Below are 23,784 nucleotides of genomic sequence, written 5' to 3'. Positions count from 1 at the left end.
TCTTTCAGATGTAAAACAGCCCAAATCTCTGACATGAGCCAGTTTAGAATTGGAACGGATGAGAAATTAGTGTTTAAAACCAAAAAAAGAAAAGAGGGGGGAAAAAACCCAAAAACCTCATGGGTGAGTTGTTAACAGAAAATAATTATTTTTTAATGTTGATTTATGCTGAATGATACGGCATGAACCTTAAAAACTGTAATCAGACCAAAAAGCCAGCTAAACTGTGGTCTCATTAAGATTGAGCAGCAGATTTCAGTTCTCTTCCCAGTGAGGAATTGTTTTCATGAGTGTTTATAACGGGGAGAGGCTCTTCCCCAGGAATGCTACTTGTGCCACAGCCTGGGAGCCTGGCTGCTGAGTCAGCACAAAGAGAAGTGGCCCCCTGCCAGCACACAGAGGCAGCGCATTGTCTGTTTGGGGGATGCTAGTGGCCCTCATCAAGTCAGAGAATCACAGAAGAACAAAATTCGGGTGAAAACAAGTAACAGCAGGAGCCAGATGGAGGGGTGAAGAGGATGGGGGAGTTTCTGCTTCTCTGTACTTAAAAAAAGAAAAGTACCAAAGCAAATTGGAAAAAAAAAATTGAATAATTTAAGCTCAAAGACAAAGTTAAAGATAAAAGGACCGTTTATTATAAATCCTGTTTTAGAGCCGCTGGAGAGTTGGAAATGGGGTAATCACCACACAGTCTGAGTTGCTGAACTTTTAAATGGAAGGTTCTAAATTTCAGAAACCAGTGGATCTAATCACCTATATACTGACAGTGCGGGACCTGGGCTGTCTGCTGGTCTGTGAGCTCTGGTCATTTGCCCGGTGACCCTTCACTGAGGGACTCTTCTAAATTTAACCAAGTCCCACTGAAAGAGATGCAAATTTCAGTGGAATCATTGTGTTTCAGAAGCTGGGCTTGGCTACATTTCCACGCCCCGGCGTCCTGGGGATGTTTTTAGGCAGCAGTTGGTGATACCTCTCCAATGTGAATTTGTTGTTCAGCAAATCCATGTGGTTTTCAACCCAGATTTTTAACAGGATGGCTGGCTGGCTGTATTCACACATTTCGCTTTGTAACAATATGCAAATCCACTTGGCGCCCAGTCAATACCCAAAAGAGTTGAAGGATTAAAGATATTTATAAGGGCAAAAAAAAAAAAAAAAAAAAAAAAAAGCAGCTCTGCTAACTGGGTCTTTCCATTTCTCTTTGAGATCTAATTTACATGTCAGTATTATTTTAACATTTGCTACAGAATCCAGAGCTCTTAATGAGATCAGAATACAACTGACAGCTTCAGCTTTTTGATTCTGCAGAATGTGCTAATTTATGGATAGTCTCTTCTAAATTGAGAAAAAGGGATTTTCCCTCCTGATACTGAGAAGCTATAAATATTTTCATTTACCTTTACCCCCACCTTTTTAATTTTAGAATGAAAACAGCCCCTCTCATCCCTCCCAAAATTAGTTTTTCCCAGTGCCCATGATTTCTCTCGGATGGGAAAACTAAGATGAGTCTTAATTTTCATCCTGAATCAAGTCACTGCAGTGATGACCCAGTATGAAAAGCTTAGAGCAGCGCTGGGGGCTTGTGTCTGGCTGGGACTGTGTATTCCTAACTGCAGAGCTTTGTTGAGATGCAAATAACCACCCCCCCCAACCCCACCCCAAAACCCTCCCAAAGAGTAGCGATTTTATATTTGATTTCCTTTTTTTGTTTTGTTTTGTTTTGTTTTGTTTCCCCTCATAAACCCGAACAATGTAGGTGTCTAGTCATATACAGGTCTTAGCAAGAAAGAAAGTTCGAGAAATTCAAGCCGCCATTAAGGTACGTCTGGCTTGCCCACTTGTAGGGGGCTTTTCATCTCCATGGTTACAGGCTTTTCCTTTGTTTTCCTCCCTTCCCCTACCCTGCAGGTGTCTAGTCACATTCAGGTTCTTGCCAGAAGGAAATCTCGTGATTTTCATTCCAAGCTAAAGGTATGCGCTTTTCTGCTTTTTGGCTTGTGGTTGCTATGCATCTCACTTCCTGTTTTCCATGGTGACTGGTGAATGCCTGGTGCTGGGATTCTCGTAACCTAGTTTCCTTGCATGTGAGAGCTGTTTACATTTCTTTGTGTTTAATCTCTCTGTTTCTGTACTAGCCTCACATTAAACTCAGTGTGTGCGAGCGCGTGCGTGTGTTTGCGTGTGTGTGTGTGTGTGTGTTCCTAATAACAATGCAAATGCAGCAGAGAGCTCTTCTTGATAACTTTTCAGCACAGAAACGTGATTTTTTTTTTTTAACTTTCAGATGCCCACCAAGCAGCCCTGGGCTAGAAAAACTTAAAAAAAGAAAAGTCCAGAGATGCAAAATTGAGTAGAAATTCTTTAGAATCATTTCCAAAGTGGTCATGAAATTACCTTTTTAAAAAATTTAGAAATTATTTTAACTCATGCTTTTGATGTATTTTTAAGAAGACTTATAAAAAATACGTCTTTTTCATGCATGTCTCTTCCTGCAGAGTATTTTCAGCGAGATTTCTTCCACATTGCTTACTACTGTTTTTTAAGTGAACGGCACTCTTATTAAGAGAGAAATCTGAGGAGTGGCCTTTAAAAAAAAGATAGATCTTAGAGATGGAAAAGCTCTTGATCAAACCCATTTGCAGTTTCATTTGTACTTGAGTTTACTTACATGTTTTTTTTTTTTTACTTGTACCTCATTTTTCAGTCTCAAAATATATTTTATAGGAAAAATGGGGGCATTGATAATTTTTTATATACAGCTTCTTTCTTTTTCCCTTTATAAAATTTACAATAAAACATACCTGACTTTTATTTTTCTATAGTGCCCTATTTTAGAAATGCGAAGGGATTATAGTTTGCAAGGAGGAGCCTTCGTTTATAATAAAAATTGATTTTGGCCCATATTGATAACTTTCCCATGTGCCTTTTTTGGTTCTGTTCTGATATTTTTCTATACAGTAATTAAATTTGTGGTTTTGTTCTGAACTACAAAACAGTACAGTTTCACAACACTTGAGTGGTGAACACTGGGACTCTTCCCAAAGTCCTTCTACTTTTTTTTATGCAAACAAGGCTGGCTGTGGAACAGGACAAGTGATTAGGAAGGAGCATTTGGTGTGCCCTCTGCAGTGGGCAGCATGCTGGCTCGCTCGCACGTGTGGCTGATGGTGGCTGGCTTTTAGCTGCACTGGCTGAGCAGTTGGAAGACTAAGATAACTTTATAGATCCTGCTTTTTAACCAAAGGTGCAATACTCTCTATATGGATGTAACTACCCCAGTTTTTGCTCAAGTTCTGACTCTGTTTCTAGTTTCTCTGAGCTAATGAATTAATGATGTACAAAGAAGTTTACAGATAACAATGTTGTTTCCATCTGTGATGATATGAATTGCTGTATTTCTGCACCGTCTGTGTGGTTCCTGTGGACTTACTAGGCACACAGCCGTAGACTGAAAGCCCTATAGGTGATGAATAAAGCTCTTCTGTTCAGAAGGGATTCCCATGGGATATAGGAAGCAGTCTTTTTCTCACTTGGTGAATTTTAGAGTTTTCTTCCATAGAAACAGTTTTTCTGTTGCTTTATACATGTACATATGTAAAAATACACAGCTGTATTGATGTTTGTTTCTAAAAGAAATTAACAGTAATAAAAAAGAAACATTCCCTTGACTTTCAGCTCTGGGCCACTCTCTTTTGGGGCAGGCACAAGGAAGAGACAGAAACAGAAGCAGTAGGATAGCAACTGGCTCAGCATTTAAGCTCCAAGAACCACCTCCGTCTTCTTGTAGTTTCTTCCCTTCTTTCCTACCATATTGTTCTTGGAAAAATGGAGTCCTTTGTTTTTCCATCTGCTAATACCAACTGAGTGTTCCAGGCATGGTGCTCACTGTGATGGGCAGTTAACAGCCAATCTCCTATTCAGGGAGCTGGCCATGTAAATGGGAATGTAAACTAGAGGAGCACTTTGGGTAAGTGTTAGCAGGAACAGCCGAAATGAAATGTGGGGTGCAGGGATGAGCTTCCTGGGGAGTGTACTGTTACTTTTGGGAATTGAAACAGGAAAGACAGCCTAATGCGTGCTCCCTCATTTAAGCTCACTACAGTATTCTGTTTTTGGGGCATGATATTGAGGAAACGGGGGCTGAGAGAGTATAATTGACTAGTCACACAGCCTTCCTAGTAAGTGGTGAAGCCAGGATTTGAACTCAGATCTTTTTGTACCCTAAACGAATTTTTTTTTTAAGATAAAATTTTATCTAGTGGAGGTGGGCAAATGTTTTCAAGCAGAGGGCTTCACGCCAGCACACTGTACCTAACCTGTCATCCCTCACAGTCTTTGGGGCTGGGCATTCAGCCTTTGCTACCAGCCCTTCACTTGGCATCCACATTTTAACTTTGAGCCCTTGGTCAAAATGTGGACTTAATTTGGGTTGGTGCTGTGAGGGTCATCAGTAACTGGGGGGATGATATGGTCCTGGAGACAGAACTGCTTGTCACTACTCTCAGGGCATTAGGACAGTCACAGAGAGGGAGGCTGGCTGTCACCTGCTTGCAGGAGTTGGTGCTGCTTTCACTCCCTCCATGAACATTTTATCTCAAAGACCACATACTTAGCCTTCCTAACCAGCCATTACCAGGATATGGGCTCAACTCTGTTGGTGTCCCACCTCCATCCATACCCCCTTGTTCAGCTCTGGAGTCTAATAGCACATTTGTGAGGAGGCAGGGACAAGCATCTTTACCAAGGTCATCATGGGGTCAGGCTGATAGCCATGGTCTTTTTGGCCTCACATGCTAGCTAATGAGATAAACTCGCTACAGAAAATTGAGGTCATCCCAAAAGACAACGAGGATAGCTTCTGGGTGGGTGGGGAGCAGGGGGTAGTGGCAGGAAGTATCCAAGCTTAAAATAGACACTGTGCTTTGCCTGGGAAGATGTAGAAAGGCCTCCTGGAGCAGGTGGCTGGTGGCTGACCATCCCAGTAACTACCCTTGCAGGCACTGCCGTAGCCAGGCTGGTCACCACTTCTCCACAAACTCAGACATGGAAGGGGTAGACAAAGGTCTGTGCTTCTCATTTGAAGACCAAAGCCAGGCTTGCATTTGTCTGTCCCTCTGTGGAATTGGAAAAGTGGCTTACCCACAATGGAGGCCACTGCCAGGTGTGTCTTCCTTGTGAACCTTGTTGCTTATAAGCTTCTCTTTACTCCAGGGAAGGATGTAGCAGAGTTCTTTGGGCTGGTGTTTTCTAGCCTTTTTAAAGTAGCAAAACTCATGTTTCTAATTGAAACTTTCTCTCTCAAATCCTTAGTAATGGCCTCTTGGGCTACTCCATTGAATCAGGTTTGAAAAACCACCTGTTATAGGCAGAAGGAAAAGGAGGTGTCTACCTCCTATGCTGTCCCTTCCAGCCTTTACAGACAGCTCCTGTGTCCCATTTAAAGTCCATGTTTTTTTTTTTTGAGACGGAGTCTCGCTCTGTCGCCCAGGCTGGAGTGCAGTGGCCGGATCTCAGCTCACTGCAAGCTCCGCCTCCTGGGTTCACGCCATTCTCCTGCCTCAGCCTCCCGAGTAGCTGGGACTACAGGCGCCCACAACCGCGCCTGGCTAATTTTTTGTATTTTTAGTAGAGACGGGGTTTCACCGTGGTCTCGATCTCCTGACCTTGTGATCCGCCCGCCTCGGCCTCCCAAAGTGCTGGGATTACAGGCGTGAGCCACCGCGCCCGGCTTAAAGTCCATGTTTTTAAGTTCTGTAGTTTCTAAGTTCTGCCATGTTCCTTGGAAGAAAACAGACTCCAGGAGAGAGTGGTCATTTTGATGTCACATTGATAGATAAGTCATCCTAGCTACAAAAGTTACTCTTCTGGAAATCTGTTACAATAAATTCTAAAGGTCAGCTTTATGCCTCTGCTAATTGGCAGTTGTTCTCAATGTGCTGTTTGTGTACTAGATCACCCCCAAAATGTGTAGACTTAAATTTTAGTAAAGAAAAAAATCATTCTAGTGAAAGTCTAAGATTTCTACATAGATTTGAACTTGAAAGGCATAGGAATGATTACTGAATTCAGTCCAGTGGTTTTCATTGAGAACCCAAGTGTGTTCTAGGTCCTTTTGTAGATGTTGGGCAGTAGAATTGAATCCTGAGTTTGTGTTCTTGAGGAACGCTGAAATTTTCTGTTATTTTTTCCAGTGGGTATCCACAGCTAGGGGGCTCTGCAGTAGAAATTAAACAGGATAGTGCAGAGGCTGACCAAGTGAAAAGAGTGATTCATTCTGAGAGTGAGGGAATTAAAGAAAGCTTCATGGAGAAGTGTCGTTAGAACTAAACATAGTTGAAGTCAGAGAATTTCCATAAAGTTGGGACTATCTGGGGGACGATGAAGAACATTGTGTAGTTAGGGGCATACGGAGGGAGGTAAGACTGGAGGAGCCTAAGGGAAGGGCCCTTGATCATCCCACTGAGGAGCAGGGATTCATCTGTGGGCCTCAGGGCGTACACAGGGCTCATACAAATTAACACTCTGAAAAGACCTCACCAGCCGGGTTTTGCAGGATAGCTAATAAGAGGGAGGCCAAGCGGAGTCAGGGAGGCTAATTCCTGGACTGCTTTAAGAGTGGGGAAGAGAGTCGCAGGCCAGGACCAAGGGCCAACCCACACCCTCGGGGCTGCTCCGTGGCACTTAGCACTCATCCTTGGCTGGCTCCCCCGCTTCAGTGCTCTCTGCCTGCTCTGTAGTCTTTTCTACTCTTTGTATTTAAAGAATAAATTTTAAGTTCTGTCCTTATGAAGTCTGAAAAGTGCTCTCTGCCCGCTCTGTAGTCTTTTCTACTCTTTGTATTTAAAGAATAAATTGTAAGTTCTGTCCTTATGAAGTCTGAAAAGTATTGTGTGCCAGAATTTTTCAGAAAGATTTTCAATAGCAGCATTTAAAAATTAACTTATTAAAAGTTGGGTTTTCTTAATAGTAATTAACTAGGAGTGTGCGTCAAAATTAACTATGAAGTTTTTGTTGCAAAATCTTAAATATACAAAATTTAAACAGTACAGAGAATATCATATTAAACACTCATGTTTATACTATCTGGAATTGATCATTTTCATTATGTAAGTTTTTTTTTAAATGAAAAATCAAGTGGCAAACATTATTCAGTACTTTTTCCTCTACCTACCCTCCTTCTTCAACTAAAATTAATCTTTCTTTCCTACCACCCACAGTGTCTTTCCTTGCCATTTATTTCCCTTAGAAAATCAAATGCAGTGAAAACTCTCTTCTCTTTTTGCTCCTAGATTTTTGCCCATTGTCCTTTTTTTTTTTTTGAAACAGAATCTCACTCCATCACCTGGGCTGGGTACAGTGGCGCCATCTCGGCTCATTGCAACCTCCGCCTCCCAGGTTCAAGTGATTCTCCTGCCTCAGCTTCCCAAGTAGCTGAGATTACAGACACCTGCCATGACACCCAGCTAATTTTTGTATTTTTAGTAGAGACGGGGTTTCACCATGTTGGCCAGGCTGGTCTCGAACTCCTGACCTCAAGTGATCTGCCTGCCTCAGCTTCCCAAAGTGCTGGGATTACTGATGTGAGCCACTGTGCCCAGCCGATTTTTGCCCAATTGTCTACCATGAATTTGTGCAATAGCCATTGGCACCAACATGAGACTTTTCTTCTGGAATTTTTAGCAGCTTAAGTTAAGATAGACTCGGCCAACAATTTGATTACCTTGGATACAGACCATGACTGCAAAGGAGAGATACGAGGTCCAGGAAATATAGGGAATGGTTGAACTAGAAAGGGAGTAATGCGAGGAGACAGTGAACCAGGAGCAGAGAAGCTGGGATAGTAGAGACAAGGCGCCAGTAGATTGAAGCTGAGATTCAAGAGCTTGGTAAGATGGAGAACAGAAAGGAAAAAAAAAGGCATTTGTGGCCAGAGCATAGTAATTTTGGAAATTAAATTTATACATGCAGAGTTGTGGGGATTTTCTCTCCCCGGTCCCCCCCCCCGCAGTGAGGTTGGGGCATTTTCAAAATGTCTAGGACAAGGCTGGGCACGGTGGCTCACACTTGTAATCCTAGCACTTTGGGAGGCCGAGATGGGCAGATTGCCTGAGCCCAGGAGTTAGAAACCAGCCTGGGCAACACAGTGAAACCCTGTCTCTACTAAAATACAAAAAATTAGACAGGTTATGGCAGTGTGCACCTGTAATTATAGCTACTTAGGAGGCTGAGGCAGGAGGATTGCTTGAACCTGGGAGGTGGAGGTTGCAGTGAGCCGAGATTGCACTGCTGCACTCCAGCCTGGGTGACAGAGCGAGAGACTGTCTCCAAAAAAAAAAAAAAAAAAAAAAAAATATATATATATATATATATATATATATATATATATATATGTCTAGGACAGAAGCTAGAGTACTAACTACAGGCCTAGAAGAGAGCTTAGCTTTGAAGGAGTTGTTTCTTAGTGATGGGAGTGCTGTGTGTTTGCCTCCTACTCAGACAAAACCCTTTTGACCCACTGCTCTCAAGAGGGTAGGTTTTATAGATGACCCACAGCCCGTAGCTGGGCCTGAGTCTAATTCTAAAGTATAAGATGAATCCGTGCAGTTGCAGTGTAAAAGAGGCTTCTAGGCCTATGGAATATCCATTTAAGGACCCGAGGATGCTGAGTTAGAGGTCTCCCTTGGACCTTGCGTCACCAGCTGCAGAGACAGCAAGGTCACCAACACCAGCTTTACCTGTTGTCTTCCATCTCGCCCTTTCCCTTAGTTTAGCCCCTACTGGCATCTCCAGTGGAGTAGTGAGAAGCAGCAGCATGTCTGAGGATTAGCTCACAGCCTTAGAAATTATTCTCTACTTCGAATTGTTTCACTCACCATTAATTCATCAAAAAGTCATTAACTGTTCTTGTAAGCTCTAGGGATTTATTATCCTAGCATGTAGAAAGAATGCAGAAGCGTTCTCTATGTGTTAAGCAGTCTTTTTCCTACTCAGAGTTTCTTTATAGAGTTCCGTGCCTGAGTCTCTTTCTCTGTATGTTCAGTCGCCCTAGGAAGTTGTTCAGACCCCGCTCAGAGTCCTTCTTTCCCCATTAGCAGCAAAAAGGCAATCCTTTCTTGCTGTTTTCAGAAGCTGTGGCAGCCACAGCCAAGGTCTGGGAAGCACCACCACACTGTGGGCCATCTCCATCTTCCCATGAAGATGGACCACCTCTGGTTCACTTCTCGAGTGTGTTTGGGTGAGTGTATGACTCGGGACAAAACTAAGAGGAAAGGAAGTGTTCGCCATGCCCTCCCCTCAGCAGGAATACATCTTATGCGGTAGATGTATTCATGCCAGGCTCTGGATGTGTACCGAAGAAAAACCTGTACTTGCTGACATTGCATCATCCCAGTAGAGCAGAAAAAGACCTGAGCCCCTCTGATTATGTCCAGTCGCTGGTGACTAATTTATGAGCTACATGTGCTCCCCCGGGGCCGTTTTCTTGTTCTCACCCTGGTGGCCTTTGTGATTTGATTTCTGAACAGGCCATTCTTTCCAATCTGCTGTTCCTTCCAATAAGCAGAGAGCTTAAAGTTCAAATTGTTGATTTAATTCTTTTGAGTTCAAGAACTTCACTGGGGCATTGCTAAAGTCCACACTGCTGAATCATGTTTGTATCATCACTGATTCCATCCAGGAATGGGCCTGTCCACAGGGAAGGCAGACATGCTTCACTTCACTCTGTGGTGCCCGGTGAAGCCCCCTGAGCCACTCTGCTCCTTCAGGACGTGGCTGTTAGCAGTGCAGGAGGCAAGGAAAGCCTGAGCAACAACCTCATTTGTCTGCGTCCGCACCAAGACACTTGGCCTTGTCACAGGATTTGGGAAATGATACAATCTTTCCTGGCATTTCCCAGTCTTCAGGGGGAGTTCTTTTGCATTTATGACATGTACCCTTTCTCCTCAAAGATATTTTTATTACCTTGTTTTTAATTTAACTGAACAAAAACTAAGATTGGAGACAATTTCTCAGGCTTCAGTTAGAACCACTTACCAACAGTGTGGTGATGGAGAAATTAACGATGGGAGCCAGAGCACTGAATATGTAGATAAAGATAATTCTGTGTGAACTGAGCCAGGTTTGGATTTTCTTTTTAAGGGCAACAGAAACAGCCTCATTCTACATTTTTATCTCTTCATAGAGAAAACCCATTGTTAATTGGCCTCCAACTTAGATAATGCCCTAGAGTGACATCAATCCGAAAGATTATCTAGTGAGGACTAGGGCTCCTGAGCATTTCAGGTCCCGAGCAGGATCCAGCCTGGAAAGCCAGTCCGTCACCTGGGCCCTGTAGACTGCAGGCTCACCCAGGGCCAAGGCTGCAAGCACCATGCTAAGTACTTGAAGCAGTCCTGAAGGGAAGTGTTTTTATCTTCGATTTATAAATTAGGACGCAGAGGCTTGGAATAGTTAACTGACTTGCTTAGAGTCACAAGTCTGAAGTTAATCCAGGGATATCTGATGCCAAAAGCCAAGCTCTTCGCAGGATGTCCTGCTGCCTTCCCAGAGAGTACTAGTCCAGGATGAGGTTCATTTTCCTGACTTGGGATGCTTTGTATTGTCTCCCTCCACTGAGCCCTCCTCATTGTGTCTGTATGTTTGAAGGAAACAGAAGATAAACAATGGGAGCAAGGACTCACTCTGGGACTTAACTTGAGCCTGGAGCCAGTTTGGGTTCCTCTGGCTCCTTGCTGTCACCTCCTAGAGAAAAGTGGGCTAAGGTCAGAAGGGTGCCTTCTCCCAGACACCTGGATCTGGCATGAAGCTGTCCTAAATCCCAGGCTTCCTGGGAGAGAGTCATGAGGCACACCTATGAGTTTGCTCATCTATAATTCTCATCTACAATCCTTTATGATGTGAAGCCCCACATCAGAGTTAAAGGAAATGCTGTTGACAATTATAAAATACCAAATATAGCTGAATATATTTAAAAATGAACAATAGTAAAAGCCTTGAACATTTTTCCTTGGATGTGAATGGAGTCTTTGGCATTTGGAAATACAATAAGATGAATTAATTGCTACTTATTAGGCAGTAAGTCAGGAGAAGTGTGAATGTGCCTTCTGTCCTCTGCAGTAGCTGTTACCTGACCGAAATAGCCTCCTTTTGTATTTAGTCCTGCCTTTTCTAATGATAAGCAAATTAGAGATCATAGCTAGAAAAAAAAATAAAGTGCCCTCCATCCTTTCTCCAAAACCATAATACAGTTCTGTGATGTTTATCTGCTCAAGGGGTATGGCTAGTAACTGCAGAGGTCATGTGAATCCACACAGTACAAGATTAGAAATAACATCTGCAAAATTACTTATTAGGAAAGTATTTTATGTTTTGTCTTTTTCTGAAAAAGTGATTTTGTAAGCAAATTGCTGTCCTTCCTCCCTTGCACTATGTTATGTTGCTGGTTAAAGCACATTTGGAGAAAAAACATTTAATAACTGTCAAGAGTTTTTGAATCCATGGTTGTTTTTTGACTTTACTATTTTTTTCTAATGTAGTTGATGGACTTCTATATGAATAAATTAGAGTGGAATCCTATCTTTAAATTCTGAAATTATGGCCCATGAATAAACTGTTTGGAAGGTATTGATTATGCTGTTCATTAAAATTCCATATATGCCAGCTATCACATATTGTATATGCAAGCATGTAACCTTTTTATATTATCTTTAAAATTTGTTCATGGTAATGCCTATAGAGTATGAGATAATTGATTTTGCAGAATAATCAAAAACTGGGAAGCAGAAGGAAGAGAAGGGAACAAGACTCCTCTGATATCCAGAATGATCCATGAGATGTCCTCGAGTTTTAAGAGTACAGCACTCCAGCCATGTGCATTTATGATACTGCTTGCCCTCCTGTCATGTATATTACATGTAGATATTTTCCAAACGTTGTGTCCATTTCAACCATAAAAAGGAGGCAGTCAGCAGAACAGAGAGCTATAGCAGCAATAACCTTGCTCTGCTTCATGAAATATGAAAGCCTGTTTTTACTTAGGAACAATAACAATTTGTAAGGCTTCAGGCTGATGAGTTTATGCATGACACAGCCTGCTGGACCATGTAGCAGAGGCAGCACGACCATTGAGTATGGTGTGCTGGAAATTGGATAATGACAAAAGTAGGGTAGATGATGAGACAGGCATCCCGAGTCTCAGGTCAGTTGGACCATTTGTTCTTAGAACCCATCGTCTTCCCCATACAAAGTCCATAGACCCATGGTTTCTGCTCCATGCGTGTTTTCTGCATTGCAGGTCATGGGCTTGGATTGGGGTTCAGTTGGAAAAGGGAGATTTCCCTTTTCTTTCTCCACTCCCCAGACATTTGGCTTTTTATGGCCTCATTCTTTGTAATCTTAGGGATAGAGGGACAGAAAATCAGTAATAAGGAGTCAGTGTGAACTTGTCCAAACTTTTCTAGGATGCAATTTTCTTATTCTTGCTCATATGCATGTGTGTGCTCTCTCTCCCCGCCCACCCGCCCGCCCCGTCTCTGTCTCTCAGAATATTTCCTGTAACCTAAGACTTCATAGAGCATAATTCAGTGTTAACCTAACAGTTTTCCAGGATCAAACAATGTGCTCATCCTGTAAATATCATCCACATCTCAGAAATATTGGTGTGAAAACATCTTAAAATTAGTGTGGTGTACAAATGTAGCATGTTTTTGAATTTGCCCAGCTTCACTTGTTTGGATAGGTTAGCCGCCTCCTCTTTAGAGCGGGGATGAGTAGTGAGGATAGAGTCGAATGCTTCAAAGTCTGGGATATTAGACTAGAGTGACACAGAGGAGCAATTCGCTCAAGTCTGACACTTAGAGTGATTTTTTCAAAGCCAGGCAGGTATCTTTGGGCTGAAAATGACAATTTAGAGATCCTTCCATTGAAATCTCTTAGCTTGGCATCCTTTTGAATTCCCATTTCAGGATAAGTGGGTCTCTAGTCAGACCGTTGGTTCTGATTTCAAGATATCCTGGTGGTGCTTATTACTTCCAGGGTCATATTAGATTTTAAACAAAACATTTTAATCCTTTTAATTTTCAATATATATTGTAGATAAAGGGGAGATGTTATAAAAATTAAATGAGTAGTCAGAGTAGATCAGCCACAAAAGGTAGGAAATCACTGGTATGGGCATTTTAGTCCATTTGCAGAAAATTGCCTATTCTCAAATAGGTAGGTCAAGTGCAGAAAGAACCTCTACTTGAGATAAAATTTCCTTTCCACACTTAGCTTTCTATTAGGACAGCAGCCAAGAGCTGCCCAAATTTTAACATCCTGCCATCTTCTCACTAGTAGTTTCCTTGACTATATGCATTAAAAAGTATTTGTTTATAATGGAATTTACCCTCATAGCTACAAGTACCTTTAAACCTGGAAGGACATTACACATAAATGTGCAACTTTTAATTTTGTAAATAAAGAACTTAGAAGTCGTTAAATGACTTGATCCACATAATGCAGCTCATTAATGTCAGGCAGGGACAAGTTTGGAGCCAGGTCTCCGGACACCCCAGTGGGTACACCTTTTAGAGTCTTGGAGCAAGTTGATGCGATAAAAGCAATTGATTTGTTCTCCTGCTCTTGAACTCCTGTTTTCATTTAGGTACCTGGTAGGATGCTGGGTAATGAGAGAGTCAAACCTTACTTTGTTTTTAACAGAAGAAACAGATCATGTTCTGAAGCTGTGTGACAAACAGCAAAGATAGGTGCTTTTCTCCTTTTCCACACTGAGTTCCCCGTTTCAAAAAGAGTATCAAACTTGGATGAAGATTTCAAATGATTTTGAATAACCTGGCAGATGTCAAGCAGCTCAGTAAAGCGGGATGTGGAGATGCAGGAAACTCATTTCCATTTGGACCTGGACTTAGAATTCCTGAGCTGCCCCACCCAAGTGTGCACAAACAGATTCTGTATTTGGACAAGCAGAACTGCCTTTGTCTGCAGCACTTCAAACACGTGGAACTCTTCGGGTCTGTGAGAGGCTCCACGATGTTCTGGAATGGAGCCAAGCCCTCAAGTTTTTTTGTAGTTATGGGTCAGACGTGTCATGACGGCAGGCAAGACATCTGTGCTGCCATTTTCCAATCCCCCTAGCCTGGGCCCCAGAGAAGTTGTAAGGCTTATTCTGTGCTGAGGAAGGCACCTGTGGTCATACCTGTGCCATTACCTCAGTTTCAGAAATCCGCCTTGAGAGCATTTATAACCCCCTCGTTAGGGATTGAGTGGCGTGGGGGCTGGAGTCCAAAGTGACTGGTCAAAGAGAAACCAATGGATTTGTATTGATGTCAGGGTGGTGGCGATGGGGAATGGAGTAGGTGTGACTAGAGCTATGGTTTCTGTTCACGGGCTACCCTCTGAGGGAGTGGACCAGCGTGGAGCAGGTGAAGCCACAGAATAGCCAACAGTAGATCGCCTGACACTGAAGTCTGCATGTGTGGGCCCAGTTTGTCAGTTTATCATAAAATCCCGTCCACTTCAAGATTTGCCCTTTTCTTGGCATCCTCAGTATCTGAAATGTTTCAAATCTTAAAAGGTGAGCTGAGGAAGCTAGCTTTAGGTTAGAACGTTTGACAGATTAGCAAATGGAGCCCCAAGTCGAAGAATGCCATTTGATGAGAAGGAGATAACATCAGCGAAAGGATCATTCTGAGTCACTTTGGCCATTCTATTGAGACCCAAGAATCCTGTCAGCTTGCAGGGCCCTTGGAGTGTCACTCGGCCATGGGAGGTGTCATTACAGATGTTCATAATGACCTTGTGCATCCATGAAAAGCTGTTATTTGAGGCTCCTTAGTTTTTCAGTCACAGCCAGAGTAATATATAAGACATAAAAAATTAATGTAGCTGGGCACAGTGGCTCACGTCTGTAATCCCAGCACTTTGGGAGGCCAAGGCGGGTGGATCATCTGAGGTCGAGAGTTCACGACCAGCCTGACCAACATGGTGAAACCCCGTCTCTACTAAAAAGACAAATACAAAAATTAGCCGGGCGTGGTGGCACATGCTTGTAATCCCAGCTACTCAGGACGCTGAGGCAGGAGAATCGCTTGAGCTTGGGAAGCGGAGGTTGCAGTGAATTGAGATCGTGCCACTGCACTCCAGCCCGGGCAACAAGAGTGAAACTCCGTCTCAAAAAAAACAAAAAAAAAGAAATTAATGGAAGTGTTAGGCTCTGTTTTCTTTTCTCCCCTCCCCTCCCCTCCCCTCCCCTCCCTTTCCTTTTTTCCTCCCTTCCTCCTTCCCCCTTTCTCCCTCCCATCCTCCCTTTCTTCCTTCCTTTTCTCCCTGCCACCCTCCCTTTCTTCCTTCCTTTTCTCCCTGCCACCCTCCCTTTCTTCCTTCCTTTTCTCCCTGCCACCCTCCCTTTCTTCCTTCCTTTTCTCCCTGCCACCCTCCCTTTCTTCCTTCCTTTTCTCCCTCCCACCCTCCCTGTCTTCCCTCCTTTTCTCCCTCCCACCCTCCCTGTCTTCCCTCCTTTTCTCCCTCCCACCCTCCCTGTCTTCCCTCCTTTTCTCCCTCCCACCCTCCCTGTCTTCCCTCCTTTTCTCCCTCCCACCCTCCCTGTCTTCCCTCCTTTTCTCCCTCCCACCCTCCCTGTCTTCCCTCCTTTTCTCCCTCCCACCCTCCCTGTCTTCCCTCCTTTTCTCCCTCCCACCCTCCCTGTCTTCCCTCCTTTTCTCCCTCCCACCCTCCCTGTCTTCCCTCCTTTTCTCCCTCCCACCCTCCCTGTCTTCCCTCCTTTTCTCCCTCCCACCCTCCCTGTCTTCCCTCCTTTTCTCCCTCCCACCCTCCCTGTCTTCCCTCCTTTTCTCCCTCCCACCCTCCCTGTCTTCCCTCCTTTTCTCCCTCCCACCCTCCCTGTCTTCCCTCCTTTTCTCCCTCCCACCCTCCCTGTCTTCCCTCCTTTTCTCCCTCCCACCCTCCCTGTCTTCCCTCCTTTTCTCCCTCCCACCCTCCCTGTCTTCCCTCCTTTTCTCCCTCCCACCCTCCCTGTCTTCCCTCCTTTTCTCCCTCCCACCCTCCCTGTCTTCCCTCCTTTTCTCCCTCCCACCCTCCCTGTCTTCCCTCCTTTTCTCCCTCCCACCCTCCCTGTCTTCCCTCCTTTTCTCCCTCCCACCCTCCCTGTCTTCCCTCCTTTTCTCCCTCCCACCCTCCCTGTCTTCCCTCCTTTTCTCCCTCCCACCCTCCCTGTCTTCCCTCCTTTTCTCCCTCCCACCCTCCCTGTCTTCCCTCCTTTTCTCCCTCCCACCCTCCCTGTCTTCCTTCCTTCTTTTCTTTCTGATGGGGTCTTGCTCTATTGCGCAGGCTTGAGTGCAGTGGCTTGATGAACACAGCTCACTGCAGCCTTGACCTCCCAGGTTCAAGCAATCCTCCCACCTCAGCCTTTTGAGTAGCCGGAACCACAGAAGTGCACCACCACACCTGGCTAATTTTATTTTTTGTGTAGACAGGGTCTCTCTATGTAGCCCAGGCTAGTCTTGAACTCCTGGGCCGGAGTAATCCTCCCACCTCAGCCTCGCAAAGTGATGGGATTATAGGTGTGAGCCACCACGCCTGGCCCTTCCTCTTTCCCTTTTTCTTTATTGGCTGTTTTTCAAAGGTTAATGTAAGCTTTTTGCAAATTCACATGGTCTTCCCGACAGTTATAGGGCAAAGTAGTATCTACACCCTGGGAACACCTAGCAGATCTTTCTTAGAAGCCCCTAACAGTTGTTTATGGGCTTTGATTTTTAAAAAAACTCCTTTGGCCTTGCTTGTGACGCCTTGATGTGTTTTTTTCATCACCTTTGTTTATATCAGTAAGCATTCTAGCACCCTCTCTGCTGGTACTTGGTGTCTTAGCCTGAAGCTCCCTTTGACGTTCCCTGGAGGTGGAAAGCACTCTTTTTATTTTGATGTCACCATTTTGTTTTTGCTTTGATGGCATTTGGGCCTGGAGTATAGACCCTCTATTGGCACCGGGAGCCTTTATATGCCTACAAGGCTCAAAGCCCTGCCTGTGCCCGCTGGACCTGTCTCATATCAGGAGGCTGACTGTTTCTCCTTCTGTCCTGGGGAAGCCATAGAACCAGTGCAAAGGAGTTGGGGGGTAGTTTTTTATTATTGCTGTTGTTGGGTGCCCTTCTCAATCATTGCCTTTCTAGATAGCCATCTGGATCACTGATTCTTCCTAAAATGTGAGAAGGCCCACACCCCTATGCATTTTATTGTTTCCAATTATTATATGTTTGTGTACATATGTACATACATATATATATATATATATATATATATATTTTTTTTTTAACCAAAGAAGAAAAGAAAACATCCCTTTGTATGCAATCCTTTTAACAAATTGTTTATTATTGTATCCAGGTAACAAGCATGGTAAGTATTTTCACCAAACTGAGTATTCTGTATTTTAGCTGTGCTTGGCAGACTTTTTTGGCTAGCTTTGTGTTATTAGCCTTGGCTTTCCTAGAAAAGATCTGTTTAGGAAAAGGAGAAACCACGTACCTGTAGCATCCCCTAGGCTCCTGGCTTTAGTACGAACCCATGTAGCCTTAGCCCCACGGCGGGGATACCTGAGAAAGCATGCGCCCCGCCAGCATGCTGCTTGGCCCTGTTACCCCACCCCCTGCTGCTTCTGAGCCTCCCCAACCAGGTGTCTGCAGGGCTTCCAGGCCTTGCATGACCCCAGCAGCTCCTGGGACCGTGGTCCTGTGACAGCCAGGACACACAGATAGGGCTCCTCGAGCTCTGGACGGTCCTACCCCAGTCCACAGCTACATGTCTTCGCTCACCCCTCCTGCCATCCGTGTGCTTAAAAGCAGGTCCTTTATTTTTTTTTTCTACCTTAAATGTTTTAAGTAATTGGAGAAATCTCCTTCTGGAAGCTGAAAAGCTAAATAAACACATTGTCCACTCTTCTGAGAGGCTTCACATTCTGTTGGAAAATGGATTTAATCCCTACAAAAAAGCGTTGCCCCATTGGGTCTTCCCAGTAAATGTTGAGAGGTATGGTAGGTTGAGTGTGGTTTAGCCTTCTGGCTGTGTTATTTATCCATGCATGTTTGCTTTTTTGGCCTATTTTGTGGCTCTGTATTTTAGTCCATGTGCTCGTGGCTGTGCCTGTGTAACCTACCTGGTAGCCATGCGTTATGTATTAAGTCGGTGTGTCACTGTCACCTTCAAGGATCAGACTGCAAAGGATAAGGCCCTTCAGCACATGGCAGCCATGTCCTCAGCCCAGATCGTCTCGGCCACTGCCATTCACAACAAGCTGGGGCTGCCTGGGATTCCACGCCCGACCTTCCCAGGGGCGCCAGGGGTAAGTCATGAGCTCAGTCCAGTAATGACAGCTGCTGGGGTTGGGGTTGGCATGGGCCAGTGTTAAGCCTCCCACCTCCATTTCTTGTCACGTGGGTCAGGTATATGAGAGGGCAAAGGCTACCTTGTCAACTGATAATTGAGTCTAAATGGTGAAAGTAAGGAGGGAAGGGAGGCAGAGAGCTAGAGAGAAAGAGAGGGATAGGAGAAGGAGGAGGAGAAGAAGAAGAAAAGAAAAAATGAAAAGGAAGAGGGAGAAAATCAGAAGAGAAGGAATTCTGAGTCCCTGAAGACATGGAATTAAATGTGCCTTTCTGGGTTGGGCTCAGGCCTCTTCTCTCTTTATCTTTTTCCTGGCCCTTGGTCTCTGTCCCTCTGTCTTCAGGGGCAGCTAGCCCCTAAAGGGACAAGGTATTCTATTAACATTTACAATTTTGACACCTACCAAAGGCTGAGAAGCGTAGCATTATGTTGTAATCTCAATCCTCCAGGTAATCTTAAATGCTTCTTATTGTCATTGCCATTTTGCAGATGAAAAAGCTGAGGTTATTCAGTAGCAAAACAAAGAGTTTGGATAGCTGGGATCCTAGTGGAATGGATAGTGATGTCAAGAATCAGCCCCAGGGCTGCTTGACTCCTGAGGCTGCTCTTTCCCTCCTCTATGTCATGCTGCGTCTCCAGCCCACACCAATCGCTGCAGGGAAGCTCTCTGCGGAGATGCTGCCTGCATTGCCTCTTGGAGCTCCTGGCCTTGTTCAAGCTTTGTCCTCTGCCTTGCTGGGCCTTCAGTGCTATTGAGGCAGAATATTATGCAGGGAATGTTTCAGAATGGAGGGAGGGTACATGGATAAATCAATCAGTTAAAATATTTGTAAGCACCCTGCAGCACACCCAGATCTTTGCTTAGGTGTAAGGAAAACACTGAGGAGCTGCTGCCTGCCTCTGCCCTTGGGGGGATTTTCAGGAAGGAGGAGCTAGAGGGAGCTCTGGGTTGCCAGGCCAAGAATATAGGTTGTGGTCTTGTGCAAGTGGTGACTGCATTTGCACTCTGGCAAGGCGATTCTGTTGGGTGATCAAACCTGCTGTCTTTTAGCAGGGGTTGCGATGCGTAGGCATCCTAAACTGTGCTTTGAAGTAAACTCGTAAGTCTGAGGCCTCTGCATTTTGCCTTCCAGTTCTGGCCGGGAATGATTCAAACAGGGCAGCCAGGATCCTCACAAGAGTAAGTCTTGAGGGGTGGGCACTGACAACTAGGGGCTGGTCCCTGCCCACCTGGGGAGAGCTTTTCCTGGGCCATACTGTCTCAGGGCCTGGAGGAGAAAGGAGCATTACACTGAAGTCCCAGAAGGCATCCCCTCCTTATTGTCTACTGAGGCCCCTAGCAGAAAAGAGACTGGCTTTTCAGATCTGGGAGAGGTGGAAGCACCTCACTGCCACCTTAAGTATTAGCAGTCGTCCAGCTGGAATCAAGAAGTGAACCCCTCTTCCTTCATGGTATTGAAGGCTGAGCTGTGGTCTTCCTTGCCTGAGAAAGGGCGGCACAGGTATTCCTCTAGCCCATTTCATTCTGGCTGGCCCTGTGGTAGGGTGGCTAGTAGACAAATCCTACTGATGCCTTGGGGGCAAGAAAAGAAAGATCAGTAAACTGGAAAATAAGGGCTATTTTGGGATAAAAGAAAGGAAATCCTGCCTGTATGCTGTAAAAAACCTTGCACTGTTTGGCCTAGAGAAGGAGAGCCTGAAGCATGTCCCACACTTTGCCTAGAAGCGGTGACTGCTTGACCTCAGAGGTTCAAAGGCAGATGTCACAGCACAAGGAATTAAGGCTGTCTTTCCAGCGTGTCCCACTGAACTGGCATGAGGCTTGGTGGTTTGATCCCTAGCTGGCTGCTGGTCTCTGTTGGTTTATGGAACAACTGCCTCTGCCTGGGCAAAGGCAGAGGCTACCACCTGCAGGCAGGGACCACAGCAGTGAAGGACCTCCCACTGGGAGGTCATGGTGGGACCTGGATAATAGCCCCTGCTGCAGATGTGATCTCTGACTCTGTCTGCCATCTCTCTGTTCCCAGCGTCAAGCCTTTTGTGCAGCAGGCCTACCCCATCCAGCCAGCAGTCACAGCCCCCATTCCAGGTGAGTCTCCCTGAAACTCCCTTTTGGGAGCACAGCCCCACACAGCTGACAGCTGGGTCTGGCACTTTGTTCCCTGAGTCAAGAGATGCTCAACTTTGCCACAGCTGCACATTGCCCCTGACTTGCAGGATCCTTGGGTAGCCTGGAGCTCAGGAGGGCCACAGGGGTGACCTCTGCCAGGTCCCGATTCCCTTCAGTCATCTCCCAAGAGCTTTTCAGATGGTATAAGAAACAGGAAGCCTCATCGTGATTATCCTCAGAAGGTGAAGTTGCTGCAGCATATTCCTCAATAAAAACTGACCAAATTAGGCAGTCTAAGTCTTGAGGGTAGATAGGGTTTCATTCACCCTTTCTTAGATAAGTAGATTTTGGTGCCGCTACCTTTCTTCAAAGGAGAGAGTACATGGAAGCTCAAAGTAGAAAACATGAATCTGTCCAGCCTACCTGTCTCCTTCCCCACAAAGCGTACCCCCAATCCCCCCGTATGCATGTGAAAAACCTTGCACTGTTTGGCCTAGAGAAGGAGAGCCTAAAGCATGTCCCACACTTTGCCTAGAAGTGGTGACTGCTTGACCTCAGAGGTTCAAAGGTAGATGTCACAGCACAAGGAATTGAGGCTGTCTTTGCAGCGTGTCCCACTGAACTGGCACGAGGCTTGGTGGAATTACTCCTTTGCACTACTCGAGGTATACAGTATAAAAGTCACTGCTCTGCCTTACGGATTCCCCAAACTGAAAATGCTTTCACATATTGCCCTGTTCCCCAGTACCATGGAGCATTCAGAGAGAATATTCTGTAGTGCTAGTGACCACAGTCTTCAGGAAGATGGACAAACACAAGAAGTGCGCAGCATGTCCGAGTCTTACAGGAAGTCTTTGGAAGCATTCACTTCTCATTATCCCATCATTCTTGGCTTGGTCCCCAAGTAGACCCCTCGGTCCAGGATGGATGTCCTCATGCTGCAGCCCTTAACTTTAGCTGAAGTTGGCTTAATGAGGAACACGTGCTTTGTGCTTATCTGACTGTTCACCATCACTGGGGTCCCCAGCCAGCATCTATCATCACCTGAGTTCTCCCCGCCAGACCTGGTGGAGAGGGGGCTGATGGCGTTTCCTTCTGGGTCATCTGTAGAGCCCTATTCCAGTATTTGCCTGAGGCCCAAGGGGAGGTGAGTGACCACCATCAAAGGTGACAATTGCTCTTTCAGGGTTTGAGCCTGCATCAGCCCCAGCTCCCTCGGTCCCTGCCTGGCAAGGTCGCTCCATTGGCACAACCAAGCTTCGCCTGGTGGAATTTTCAGCTTTTCTCGAGCAGCAGCGAGACCCAGACTCGGTGAGTGTGCCCAGAGAGGTGTGTCTTGAATCCAGGATTTCTTTCCTTTTACTGTTCACCTTCTTGCTTCTCTTTCTTTCCTCCTTTACCGCTGCTCCATGCCTGACAAATATCCTGTGTGAAAACAGGCCTAGTAAAGAATAGCCTTTTGATTAAGTAAAAAGGGATTCCTATTGGCAGATTTGTAGAAAACAGCAGAGCTAGAGGTGTATAATTGTCCTGGACCCCAAGGTGCTGTAGGGAATACTTGAGTCAGAGAGCGGGACATTTGCAAGCTCTTATGTTTTGTAAAATTTAACAAGAAGTAACATTTATTGAGCCTTGCCGTATGCCTGGTCCCATGCAGAGTTATTTAGATATATGATCACAATTCATCCTCATAAAAACCCTAGGAAGCTAGATACTGACTGACAGATAAGGAAACAGTGTAACTTTCCCAAAGTCACACAGTTTATTTAGATATGTGATCACAATTCATCCTCATAAAAACCCTAGGAAGCTAGGTACTGACTGACAAATAAGGAAACAGTATAACTTTCCCAAAGTCACACAGTTAATCTCTGATGGATTAGAGATTCAAGCTCAGGTCCTGAAAACTCTAAAGCCTAAACATTTAGCTGTTATTCCATACTCTCTTTCCAACTCTGTTTTCTCAAGATAGCAAGTTGTTCTCTAAGTGGCCAGCACTTTGGGAGGCTGAGGCGGGCGGATCACAAGGTCAGGAGATCAAGACCATCTTGACCAAAATGGTGAAACCCCGTCTCTACTAAAAATACATGGCCATGCTCATGTAGTCCCAGCTACTCGGGAGGCCGAGGCAGGATAATTGGTTGAACCCAGGAGGCGGAGGTTGTGGTGAGCCAAGATCGCGCCACTGCACTCCAGCCTGGCAACAGAGCGAGACTCCATCTCAAAAAAATAAAAAAAAGAAGAAGTAACAAAATGGCACTTTAACAGTTTGCCATAGAGTGCAGCACATTATAATATCATAAATACCAGTAACATTGGCATCTGGACTCTATTTGTCACTTTCTTCTTTCCTACCTCCCCCACCCCTATCTTGTACCCATCGTCCCATTGTTTCTCAGCCAGGCATTTCCCATACATATGTGATCCTCCCTTCTTCCCCACCCAACAAGCCCCGTACCCTTTCTTCACACCCACTCCTTGGCTGTGAGTATGAGCATTGCATCTGTGTGTGGGTGAGCCCAATCCTTAGTTTGTCTCTGAGATCCTCACCAACTCTCACCACATTCTCTATCTCACCCCATCCTTCCCATCTCTTAAGTCCCAGGCTCTCTGTGTGTTGCCTGCCTTACTGTCATTTCTATTATCGGGAGAAAGTGTCAGGAATGAGTTAAGAGCCTGTGGTAGATAACTGAGATGCTGAACAACTGGAGGTGACCTCTCACGGGAGTGTGTGCACTTCAGCTTGAGGAAAGGCCTCCCGTGGGGCAGAGGGGCTTGACCAGCCATCACCAGAGTGGAGAACCCATATGTGGCCCACTGATGTCTTTGTCCACAAATTGTGAACTTTGGGAGCTGGTGGAAAAATAGAGCTGCTTCCAAATTAGGGGGAAAAAATGAGGGAAGGAATGTAAATTGGGCCCATCAGGACAGTTACAAGCAAATGGGGCTATTGGGACCAGGAAGGAGAAGTGAAGGCCAATTGGATGACTCCTTCCAAGCAGCTGAGTGGCTAACAGGAAGAGTGATGGTGAGGGTTCCATCCATCTAAGTGGAAGGCATTAAGACAGACTGAAAGATGCCCTGCGTTACTCTGTACTGCTGGTTCTTTCTGGGAAGCTGACTTAGTTCTTTGGTTGAAGGCTGGGCTTTGGCCCAGATACTGCTTCTGCCTCTTGTAACTCATGTTTCCATGACACTTTGTTGTTTACGGAGTACTTTGTGGTTGAGTATTTCATTCCGTCCTCATAGTATCCCATCAGATAGGTTCTGTTTTTCCTGTGATA

General features: G+C 45.1%; 1 protein-coding gene and 1 long non-coding RNA gene across 2 annotated transcripts in view; one reads left to right on the top strand and one right to left on the bottom strand.

Annotated features, from left to right (window-relative positions):
* Positions 1–23,784, top strand: part of TEAD1 (TEA domain transcription factor 1) — a 271,809-nt gene that overhangs the window by 189,278 nt on the left and 58,747 nt on the right. The window contains 5 exon segments of the mRNA NM_001435829.1: positions 1,909–1,971; positions 18,215–18,349; positions 19,524–19,570; positions 20,418–20,479; positions 21,687–21,811. Of these exon segments, the coding sequence (NP_001422758.1) occupies positions 1,909–1,971; positions 18,215–18,349; positions 19,524–19,570; positions 20,418–20,479; positions 21,687–21,811 (432 nt within the window).
* On the bottom strand, positions 6,243–8,356 carry LOC144334286 (uncharacterized). The gene is made up of 2 exons (XR_013403988.1): positions 8,249–8,356; positions 6,243–7,342 (listed from the first exon to the last, which is right to left on the bottom strand). It is a non-coding gene; the product is annotated as an uncharacterized LOC144334286 (long non-coding RNA).

Source organism: Macaca mulatta, chromosome 14, assembly GCF_049350105.2.
Source record: "Macaca mulatta isolate MMU2019108-1 chromosome 14, T2T-MMU8v2.0, whole genome shotgun sequence".
Classification (NCBI taxonomy): domain Eukaryota; kingdom Metazoa; phylum Chordata; class Mammalia; order Primates; family Cercopithecidae; genus Macaca; species Macaca mulatta.
This window is presented reverse-complemented; position numbering and strand designations above follow the sequence as displayed.